This window comes from Perca fluviatilis, chromosome 18, assembly GCF_010015445.1.
Source record: "Perca fluviatilis chromosome 18, GENO_Pfluv_1.0, whole genome shotgun sequence".
Taxonomy (NCBI): Eukaryota; Metazoa; Chordata; class Actinopteri; order Perciformes; family Percidae; genus Perca; species Perca fluviatilis.
Window position 1 is genome coordinate 12,985,525 of NC_053129.1, and position 12,046 is coordinate 12,997,570.

Here is a 12,046-nt window from a genome sequence, read left to right on the forward strand (position 1 = left end):
GGATGGGTTGAAAACTTTACGGCAGAGAACACCATTATGAAAGGTAATTCTGTGAAACTCGTGCCAAAGTGCCTTCCTCCGTAGTGCGTTTTCATGCCAATAATTTGGTTTCTGTCCTTTAACTTTCCAGCTAATGACCTCTGACAGTATGGAGTCCTGCCGTTGTTCCTTTTGAAATCATCTTCGGGGGGCGAAGCACCAATGTGGAGGGGACAGACTGTGAAACACATTGCGAAGAGGCGGGGAGGCTGTGGTCCAGTCAGGTTACAGCAAACTGGCCTTGTGTCAGTACTGCAGAGACTGTGATGTTCAGAACTGACAGGACTAGACAGACTTACAGAACCTAGACTAGAATGTCCCTCGTCACCGTGGGATTACCGGAGCACTGGAGAAGGTGCTCTGCTCCGTTGGACTGATGTCAGCAGGGCGACGTGACATTGCATCTGCATTGAGGTGACTGTGGCCATCCTTGTGAATTACAGTCCATTCAAAAGGATCAAGTTCAAGAGCCCTGCGTGCACGACGACCAGTTCTGTCATTGTCAATGGGTATTTTCCTGAGACCCAGGAGAGGTTTGTGGTCAGTGACAATAACAAAGGGCTGTTTGTAAAGGTAGTGGCGGAAATGTCGCACGGCCCAGACAATGGCCCAGAGTTCTCTATCAGATGTTGACCATTTTCTTTCCGCCTTTGTGAGGACATGACTAGCATAAGCAGTCACTTTTTCTTGATTCCCTTGTCTCTGAGCAAGCACCAATAGCAGAGCCGGAAGCATTTGTATAGAGGGAGAATGGCACAGTAAAGTCAGGGAATGCAACCACTGGAGGGTTTGTGAGCGCATGTTTCAGGTAAGTGAATGCATCCTGACATTGAAAAGTCCATTGAAAAGGTGCATTCTTTTTTGTGAGGACGTGTAGGGGGACACTGTGATGTGCAAAGCTTCTGATGAACTTGCGGTAATATGAACAAAGTCCAAGAAATGCTCTTACTTCTGTAGCTGACCGTGGAATAGGCCAGTCTTGAACACTTTTCAAATTTCGCGGGTCTGGCTGAATGCCGTCTTTGGATACAACATGGCCCAGAAACTGTACCTGATCCCTGGCAAAACAGCATTTTGAGGGATTCAGCTTCAGGCCACTTGACTGAAATCTGGAGAGAATGTCTTCCAGGTGCTGGAGATGTTCACTGAAAGAGCGGCTGTAGATGAGGACATCATCCAAATACACTAGGCAGGTTTACCATGGGAGGCCCCGAAGCACCATTTCCATCAAGCGCTGGCATGTGGCTGGAGCGTTGGTGAGACCCATTGGCATAACTTTAAAGTGATAAAGGCCACTACCTGTTGTGAATGCTGTCTTTTCACGGTCTTCCTCATCCAGCTCAACTTGCCAATAGCCATGTTGCAGGTCCATTGTGGAGAACCAGGCAGAACCTGACAAAGCATCCAGTGCGTCGTCGACTCTTGGAAGAGGGTGGGAATCCTTGATGGTCACTGCATTGAGTTTTCTGTAGTCCAGGCAAAAACGCCATGTGCCATTTTTCTTGCGCACCAAAACAACTGGCGCAGCCCAGGGACTGTAGCTTTCTTCAATGACATCTGCTTTTAGCAGGTTTTCAACTTGAGTCTGTATTTCAGCTCTCTGTTCTGGTGTCACTCTGTAGGCTCTCTGTTTAATTGGTGTGGCATCACCGGTGCGGATTTGATGCCTGATGATGCTAGTGCGACCTCTGTCCTCTGAGTGTTTACTGAATACTGCTGAGTATTTCTGAAGCAGTGATTTCAGAGACTGAACTTGGGAAGGTGACAGGTCGCTGTGATTTATCCGAACAGATGGAGCTAAATCATGTACGGGGAAGGTTGCACAACATGTCCCTCCATCTGATATGATGTCAACAGATGAAGCCGAATGAAACTCACCCAGGTGTTGACCGGAATGCAGCTCAATGTCATCTCTGGAGGGATTTAAGATTCGAACAACAGTTGTGCCATTTTGAACCTCACTGAGAGAATGTGCCACAATGATGTCACACGATGGGTTGGGCATGAGAACACCATAGTAGTCAGTTGGCATGGGAGAAGCAGGTGTGGCTGCTGACACACAGGCTGTGATGAGGGTTTCACTCATAGCTGGAATCTTAGTGGGCGTTAGCACAGACACATTACAGCAGGCGGCCACTTCATGTCCTTTGGGCAGGAGAGGAATTTTCATGTCCCAAAGTTGCAGCACCTTGTTTTTGATGTCAAGGAGGGCATGGTGCGTCCGCAGAAAATCAAAACCAAGAATGACTGGCTGGCAAGCACCTCTGAGAATTTCAAAGTCCTGTTGCCATACCTGATTTCCAAGTCTGATCCCAATCGTTAACTTGCCTAAAATGTCCAGGTTCTGTCCATTCACTGAGCGAGCTGGCAGAGAGGAGGGTGTCATGGGGCGTTTTCTCAATGCTGGGTGAGAGTTACGAAAATCTTCGCTCACAATGGAGACAGTAGAACCAGAGTCAATTAAAGTGCACACCTCAATGCCCTCAACAATAGCCAAGATCGTAGAAGAGACAGAATCATCATGTTGTGAGTCATCCTTGTCAGGCATTAACTTGGGGGAATCAGTCTGGGGCTGTGAGACAGTAGCTGATGTTTGCCCCTCAACAGCAGCTAAGGGAAGTTTCCCTGATGGTTGGAGCCAGAGTGTGGATATCTTTCAGGAGACTGGAAGCGAACACTGCCTCTAGTGTGCGGACTTGCATCTCTGTTTCTCTGTGGAGCAGGACTAGGGCTGCGTCTGTATCTGTTTGTGTCATCATTGTCATGGCGACCATACCTGGAGTGCTGATAGGACTGGCGTGAGGGAGAGCGATGCTGATCACGTCTGTCATTGTCATGCCACTGACGGTCTCTCTGAGCAACAGGTGAAGGAGGACAACGTCCATAGCAGGACCCTGGATCACGACCATGATGCTGCTCAGGTAAGTAATTGTCTCTGCGGTGTTGTCTGTTATGGTAGGGTTGTGGAGAGACACTGCGCGCACTGTATCGAGCATCGTTGGAGGAAAACCCTTCAGATTTGGAGTCTACACGCTGAGCCAGGTAACTGTGTTCCTCACGTAACAGGTGTACTTCACTTTGTAAGCTGTTGACAGTAAGAGTCAGCAGCTCGACCGCACGCGAAGCTTGTCATCAGTAGGTTCAGGACGAACCATAGCTACCTGCTCTGAAGATTGAGTGTGTGGAGTCCCTACAGTCGTCAGTTGGAGCGCTGCACGGGCCCTCTCACAGCGGCTGGCGATACGCAGAGCTTCCTCCAGATCCTCAGCACCCATCTCATGGACTTTTGACTGAAGATGTGGGTCCAAGCCAGCAACAAAGCGGCAAAATTTTTCACCCTCTAGTGCATTGTGGTCATAGTTGGGAAAGGCTTCTAGTACAAGACGAGTGATGTCTGCACTGTACACATCCAAACTTTCACCCTGTGTTTACGGTCGAGCCTTCAAATGTGTCTGGAAGAATGGCAGGGAGTATATTGGTCCGAAAACATCCCTGAGTTTCTCCTTCAGTGAATCATAGTCCCTCTGGGTTGAAGAAGGAAGGCTGTCCCAATATAGAAATGCAGCATCCGCTAGGCGAGTAGGGAGGACGGAGGCCATCGCTGCAGGCAGATCCGCATCAGTTGAACTCATAGCCTGCACTGCCACTTCAAAGCGTTGAGACCAACTTGTGAATGATTCAGTCCCATCTCCTTTAAAAGCAGGCGGAAGATCAATTTTCAGGGCACTGGAGACAGCAAGTGTGCCTGGAGAAGCAGCACCTGTCCCTGTGACATCTTGCCGTCGTTGTGAGGGAGGAGACTGCAGCACAGCGTCACTTTCATCAGCCGACATGGCCACAAAACGTCCAGTCCAAAAATCACAAAAAGCACGTAAAGCAGAAAAAAAAAAAAGTTCCGTAATATCTCCAAACTACGTTGTAGTTAATCCACTGCTCTCACAGAGTGTAAAATCCAGACGGCACAGAAAGTGACTACATCCACAGTCCGTAGGAATAAAGCTCACCAAATGCGCAAGGACCACCAAAATAACACCACGCTGCCACCAAATGTAGCGTGAAGGTTCGATATGTGGTGGTGAATCACTCTTTATGAGAATAAACAGCAGGATGGAGACGGATAACTTTCTCAAGCCATACTTTACTGCACACTGCTCACAATAACAACACTTCCTTGTTCGGACCTCACACGTGACTTTACTAACCAATCAGAAGCGAGAACAGACTGAGGTAAACGTGATGAAATCAGAGAGGCAGATTCAACAGAACATCCTGTGTTAAATGTGTAAACATGTAACTAATAATTGTGTAACATAAATATGTAAATGATTAACTGACTAAACATTGTAAATACATTTCTAGTAAATTAACTCACATATAACTTATATTAAATTCTATGCCTTACAGCTTTCACATATGAATTAACTCCACTTCTAAACCTTACACTAGTATGGAGTTATTTGATTTGCTATAGACCGAAATGAAGATAGATGGAAAAGGAGAAAAGTGAATGTGTGCATGCATCTGTGTGAATGCATGAGTTTGTGAACGGTAGATAGTGTATGTAAAGATGTATAAGCGAAGAATCACGTTTTTTGTATTTAACAAAGCATAAAAATAAAGTAGGACCTGAAAGTTTATGAACTTCTTTTTGAACATGGGAATTTCTATATTGACTTGCAATAATTGTGGAAAGTTATGCTGAGAAGTACATAACCTTATTAAGCCAAGTCATTTTAATTTATAGATTTATGCATGTCTGTATATATATTTTACATGTTCAAAATAAACTACTACAAGGTGTCATGACAGAACTGTGTTCAGCAGTAGACTGAATTATTTGAATCATAGCATAATATAGAAGTTATTGGGGATGTGTGGTAGTTCTATGGCCAGATTGTAAATGGATCACATTCTGGACTATTAATATTGACTGTCAACCCTGCATCCAGTTATACCTTTGGCTACACGAGTATTGAATCTTGGGAGTAAACATTGAAAACCAGGGCAAACATAAAAGTTATATTCTTTATTGACAAGACTTCAGAGTCACCTTTAGCCAGCCTGAAAAACAGGAAAGGAAACATGTTAATCTCAAACTCAGAAAATATCCTGCTAACTGAAGCACAGAACAGTACCTTTTGCATGAATGCTCTTGGCGCTCCCCGGCGGGGTCGACCCGGCTGCGAGTAAGAACCTTGTACACCAACTCCACTGTAGGGCTGCTGTTGTCCAGTCGCTGAACCACTCTGACTAGCACTCCCAATACTCGCCTGCCTGACGGTGCGATGTCTATAAGGGATGTTCTTGGCCTGCTGAGTGCTGGGATAGTTGTCCCTTGTGTAGAGAGCATCCTCCCAGCTGTCCCTCCCCTGCTCAAAGCTGTTGCTTGTGTAAATATACGTGCCTGGAGGATACTGGCCATTCAGGAACATGTAGTCATAGGAAGGGTAAGGATATGGGACCAGGCCTGATGGCACAGGTCCTCCATTAGAGCCTTGTGAAGGCTGTGCTGCATAGACAAAACGAGGTGGTGGCATGGAACCTTGCGCTTCGCTCTCAGATTCAGAGTTGCCTTGCTCGAATCTTTTCTGTTCCTGGAAAAGTTCCCCTGCCTGGTACTGTGGAAGAAGATAGTCAGGCTGGATCACAAAGTTAAGGCCAAGTGGTCGAAGGGCAGGTCCACTGGCAGCAAACTGCTGAGCGCTAGGGCCTGTGGATGCTCCAGCAGAAAAGGGACTGGGAGGTGCAACAGCCCAGTAAATGCCTAGGAACAGAAGTAAAATTTACGTTAGCAAGTAGAATTCAAGGCAATGAATTTAACAGCAAGGTTCCTTTGCTAAACATGGACATCCACTACCCACATCAGTTCAGACATATAGAGACATTGACAGCTCAAGTTTAGTTAAGTCACATTAGCATTAGTAACCTTGTTTAGAGGCAGGGCCTGCAGAAGAGCCTTGAGCATATCCTGGAGGTGCATTCTGAAAGCTGGACTGAGCTGGATTTGAGACCATTTTAGAGGCAGCCCCAAAAATCCACAAGAAAGAAACATCCAGTTAAAGCCAGCAGAAGCAGGGTTTGCACCAAGAGAAAGTCATCAAGAGAGACTTAAACAATTAAACTACTTTTAAGATGTTGACAGCAATGATACTTTACCTTGCTGCATAGGGTAGCTGTCACTCAAACCAGTCAGCAAAACAAGGAGCAAAGTCCTATTGGAAAGCAGACAAAGCATAAGTACAACTACTTAACAGAAATCAGTCAAAACATCACAAAAAACTGTTGCTCACCCAGGAGTACACCAAACAGCCATCATGTTGAATAAACAGCTCAGGTACAATTCTGATCCTGTGAAAGGTTTATAAGTGCTACAGGTGACCTGCCTTGACCAATCAGAACATAGCCAGTTAATGACTCACAGCTGCGAGCAATTGGATCCTGATTAAGGTGGATCATAACTGGTTCAGTTGTCCAATTTTCTTCAAATGTTATGTTGCACATGTTCTGTAACCGAAAACTCATTGTTTCTCAGGGTAAATCAACTCAGAGTTCAGGGTTATCCTCAGAATTTGTTAAGCCTCCTTCTATAAATGGGCCCTTAATTTTCTCCAAATGTTATGTTGCACATTGCTACATTAGGTGCTTTAGATTACAATCCTTACACAACACAACCTCCTTAGTTTTGTTTTTTTTGTGTCTGTGTTCTTTGTCACAGATGTTTGTTCTGGTGTTTCCCTTTTTCATTCAACATTCCTGAGCAGTATCAAATGTATTTTTTTGTATTTCTGAACGGTTAGAAATAGGTTAATTTCTGTCAAATTTAAATGTTGTCTTACCTTCAGCTATTTGACCCAATAAGATATAGTAAGAAAGTAAAAATAAGAGAGGCGCTCTTGTCATTTTCTTAAAATATCACTGTCCAGAGACAAATGTATCTTTAAACGGTAGCTGTTTGTTGCATAGTAGATGTTAAGGTCAGACTTTGTAGATTCACACACACATATCCACACTTCAGAGCACCATCTCACACACACACACACACACACACACACACACACACACACACACACACACACACACACACACACACACACACAATCAAGGTTTATCTGGGTCTGTCAGTTTCTGCATTTATTTTCTGCCACTCTATCCACATCTATATTGTCTTCATGGTTCTAGAGATGGCAATGAATATCTCAAAAACTACTATATAGGTTGCCATGACATTTTGTACAGTGATCCATGTCTCCCTCAGGATTAAATGTAATAAATTTGGTGATCCCTGAACTTTTCTTACCTAACACTATCATTAGCTCAAAGAGAGAGACATGAGGTAAATAACAGAAATAAGTTGGAGTCTGAGCTGAACACGACATACATGGCTGTGCATCCTTTGCTCCATAGCTTACAGCTAATGTCTGTACAGTTGGTACATTGGCTGCTTTGGGCAAAGAAACACAAACAGTCCAGCGGTCCAATTCATGTGAATGACACTGAAGAAAATTGTCTTCACTCTTTCACTCACCTTGTTACTGGACGCCAAATACATCGAGTGGTGTGCAACGAGTGCATGTCCTATCTAAACTGGACTGCAAACCATTTGGATTAACAGCCTCACGGGCTGTGTGTTCTGGCTTCTATAATAAGTAACTAGCTCAACCCCAAAATGGCAAATATCAGAGGAAGCAGTAGACATGTCCAGTCATGTTTGTGAATTTAACAATGCCAACAAACCAAATTGAACACAAAGATGCATGACGAACTCCCAGTGACCACAACTTGCCTTTTCTATAGCGTCTTACCTAACAGGGCATGACAGTGGCTAAAACTTTAATGCAACTTAACCTACATTCTGCTGTATTAGCAGTCGTGACTGGGAGAAACAGTATGGAGGGAGGACATCATTATAGCCACAGATCCAAAGTAAGAATGCATCTCAGGACGCACGAGAGAGGAGAAAGTAGGTGGAGAGGTATGCTGAGGTAAACAGTGAAGATAAAGCATTATTATAGCTACATCCTTTAAAGGGAAACTTCACCGATTAGCATTAAGCTTTGTATCAGTAGAAACCTGGTAGTATTTTTGAATGACCATGCTTCCCTCCCTCATGTCCCCCTGAGAGAGGAGATCTCTGTATTGTGGGTCTGGAAAAAAGCCTCAGATGACGCAAAATGACGATTTTTGCGTCATCTGAGGTTTTTTTGCCCAGAGGCAAAAGACTACAGCCTGTATTAGGAGCCACTTCCGCATAGCCCAAAGGGGGTTGGACTGTCGGCTTTTTCCGGAGATTGCCGAGGAAAAAACGAGTGTCAGCCATCTTGAATCCAAGCTTAGCTTCTCAGCAAGAGAAGAAACTGTTCATCCCGACGGAAATTTTAGAACAACAATTACGTGCATTCAAACTACCGCACACGTGTACCACCGGGATACATTGGAACACATCGGAGAATATGCAGGACACTTTATTACAGACGCAATACTCCACACACTACGCAAGCTTTGCCTGCACGGAGACCAGCGGTGGTGCTCGATTCCTGTGGCCGGTAAAGTGACCTCATCAGCGGGGTGCGTTGAACGAGAAGTGTGCGGTGGAAAGCTAAACGCTAGCCGCCATCTGTTCACCAATCCTGCTTGCAAGTGTCCGCTCATTAAACAAACTGGACTACATCCAACTTCGCGAAACTACAACGTGAGTTCAGAGACTGCTGTGCTGTGTTTTTGTTGTTGTGGAAATATTGCTGTGGACAATCCAGCCTGCTGCTCTGTCACCGGGTAAGACTACTAGTGGAGGTGGGCTGTGTTACCCGGACTGCCTGTTGCAGAAATGGGGTGATTTGTATCCAACTAACTGCTAACTGCTGGTGGAGTTTGTGACTGTAAAATGCCGACAATTCTAGCTACATCCCCCGCACGAAATGTAACGGCTGTGTTTATACTTCGATGTTTGTACCACAGCCCACCAAGAGCTAATGCTAGTAGCTATGTGTTAGCCTTCTTTTATTACATGGCTTGGTTGAATTCTAATGTAGAATGCGGTCTGTTATTTCTTGATAACAGACCGTTGCTAAGGATAACACACCGTTGCCATGCATAGCAGAGCGTTGCCATGGACAAAGTTCTGTTCACTCTGGAGCTATCAATCAATCCGCTGAAAGAAGTCCGGATAATGTATCAGCTGTGGCCAAAAAAAAGCATGTTTTAAATGTGTAACACCAATTGAGCCACGGTGAAACGTTTTTTCGTGTATATGGTTGAAATGACAATAAAACACACTTGTTGAGTTGATCGTCTCACTGTCTGTCTGTAAAGGGTAGGCGTGGCTTGGGAGTGGCCTCATACATCAGCAAAGCAAGTGCATTCTGGGATTTGGTGTCTTTCATCCATATGAGCCAAAAACACATTTTCTGGCTTATCTCGGCCTAGAAGGAACCAATTTCAATTTTCTTTTCACATTTCTACTACATTAGTGACCCAATTTAAAGATATATTCAGCTTTCCAGCGGTGAAATTTCCCTTTAATACGATCAATAAAATTTACCAAGTACTTTATATAAGTCACTTTCAAGTCTTAAGTCTTAATTTTTGTGACTTAAAGTGTGTAGTTTCTGTCTCCCCCATGAGGAATTCTAAGTAATCACAACAAAACTGTCGGCACGTCCACATGATACAAGCCTACGTGAGCGCGCACCCGCCCCCGCCCCTCCACACAGTTGCTAGTAGCCAAGGAGGACACAGAGGATTAAAAAACATGATGGACTCAGACTTCAGAAGAGGTCATTATCTTCACTTGAGTTTCTGCACGGGACAACACCAGTTTCTGAACATAGCCATAACTGAGAAATACAGAGAGAGTTGTGTGGAGCTGATAGTCTGAATTAGCTTCATAGCAACTCATTTGGCAATGGCTTGAATGTAACTGACTTTTATTAATATCAAAAAGTTGCGCACTGAAGCTTTAAGACAAAGTCTCAAGCCTTTACCTCTGTATGAACTCTTCTTTCTGTTTACAATTGGTTTTAAAATGCAGGACGTGGTGGTTGATAAGGTGACAACGTGCCAATGCTCTGTAACTTGCCTATTTAAAGACGAGTTGGACGAAGTGTTGCGTGACTGGCGAGAGCGTGGACGTAATATTTGTGTGTGGGGCCCTTTGACCTTCTAGCAGAGGTGAGGTAAGCAGTGTGCAGTAAGAAGTAATGACATCTTAACACAAGTGATCAGCTGCAGACATATAATAGACACAGGTATGAACGGTGACGTGTCTCGGCTGTCCACTTGCGTTGGGCTCACCACATTTTTTCAACACATTTTAAAACCATGCGTAGACAGGGTCTTACAGGGAGTCAAAATCTCAAGCCTTTACCTCTGTATGAACTCTTCACTCTTTGTCTTTAGGACACAAATTCAAACACATACACACGCATAGCACACATTTACAGACACATATATTTGTAGATATTTCAACCTGTGCTTGCTTGATTCCTCTCTGTAAAAGAACAGGTTCCAAGTACTGCTGTATACTACTGCAGGACTGATGCACGATCAAGGATGAGATTACGATTCCAAGTACTGACTTGTAAGCTATGGGTTGACTTTCACTTTGCTCTGATTTTGCTAGCGCTGTCAGAGGTCAACACACAGAGTGAAAGAGCACAAAAGGAATGTGTGATTGATAACCGGCTGTGTTGACATGGAAACCTGTTTGAAGTCGATGTTACTGTTACAGGTGCATGCTCTTCTGACAGAACAATGTTCACTGTAGCATGCATGTGAACGCAATGTTTCAGTAGCCATGGATACTCTCTTATGTGCAACGTGCATTATTAATCACTTTTCCAGACCATGTTTGTCCCATTCATACACAAATGTTCTACACGGATTCAGTCGGACTGAGCTCAGGGAGGATAGTGGATGCTGGTTTAGACTTCCAAACATCTCCAGCATTCAAAACAAGCCTTTTTATTTTTTTTGGTGGGCCCCCTGCATCAGTGTATGTAATGTATTTAAAGAGCTTATATCAGAGGATTAAACTAAAATTGCCCTAATTGGTTTCTGGATTACTTTTGTGTAAGAACAAGCCCCCCTGTATTTATTTAGACTTACTTTACTTTGGCAAGTTGACCGTTAACCAGCCATTCGTGTATTGCCATTGTGTAGTGTGAATGAGTGTGTTTGTCTGATACAGTATCAGAGCTTACTGGTTCATATCACTGTTAAGTAGCCAGATAGGTAACTAGAGTGGGGGATATATCCACCTCAGTGGGTTCAATCTGTCCTCAATGGGCACAGGCAGAACCTACGGTATAACCCAACACACACACACACACACACACACACACACACACACACACACACACACACACACACACACACACACACACACACACACACACACACACACACACACACACTATCAGGTAACATCCCCTTAATTATTTAGCAGCCATGAAGAGCCCCGCCAAGCAGCAACCAGAATCCTCCACATCTTTGCAGTACACCTGAATATTAATGACCCAGAGACAGTGAAAGAAGAGTGCAGAGCCATAAGGCGAATGAGGGAGAAGACGCTTGTCAGAGATTTGGGGGAAAGATTGATTGAGTTTTGCAGTAGTATGACAAATACTTTTTGCAAGCACAACTGACATACTCCCAGTAGTTTAGTTAAGAATTGGCTTTGTGCCGTGAAAAACTAAATACATTACAACATGGTCAAGTAAAACACCTGTGTTTTGGTTGTAGATTGGTTCATCAATGTAATTTGAAGGTGTCTAAATTATTTCCAAGTTCAGAGTACTGCCATGATTTGACTGTAGTTATTTTAGTCCTTACCACCAAACACTACATTTTAAGTTGAGAAGAGTCAGCAGTTCACGAAAAACAAATAGTTGTGGTAGCAATAACAAAATGCAATCTAGCAAGGAACAAACCAAAAATGAATTTCTAATGAATAGTTACCCAGTTCCTAATAACTCTGAGTCAAAGTACTGATGGAGCCTAATTTAGAAAA

General features: G+C 44.0%; 1 protein-coding gene across 1 annotated transcript; it reads right to left on the reverse strand.

The window, feature by feature from the left end:
- Nucleotides 1-5,050: 5,050 nt before the first annotated feature.
- Nucleotides 5,051-6,397, reverse strand: LOC120547210. The gene is made up of 5 exons (XM_039782691.1): nt 6,330-6,397; nt 6,196-6,251; nt 5,966-6,037; nt 5,175-5,803; nt 5,051-5,100 (listed from the first exon to the last, which is right to left on the reverse strand). The coding sequence occupies exons 1-5, from the start codon at nt 6,353-6,355 to the stop codon at nt 5,092-5,094; spliced, it is 792 nt and encodes a 263-aa protein (XP_039638625.1). The 5' UTR covers nt 6,356-6,397; the 3' UTR covers nt 5,051-5,091.
- Between the last annotated feature and the right edge of the window lie 5,649 nt (nt 6,398-12,046).

What these genes read in the sequence shown, in the direction of transcription:
- LOC120547210 (XM_039782691.1), bottom strand. Translation starts at nt 6,355, where the DNA reads ATGATGGCTGTTTGGTGTACTCCTGG. An exon ending in GCTGTTTGGTGTACTCCTGG is followed by an intron (nt 6,252 to 6,329) that starts GTGAGCAACAGT and finishes GCTTTCCAATAG; the next exon opens with GACTTTGCTCCTTGTTTTGC. An exon ending in AGGCCCTGCCTCTAAACAAG is followed by an intron (nt 5,804 to 5,965) that starts GTTACTAATGCT and finishes TTCTGTTCCTAG; the next exon opens with GCATTTACTGGGCTGTTGCA.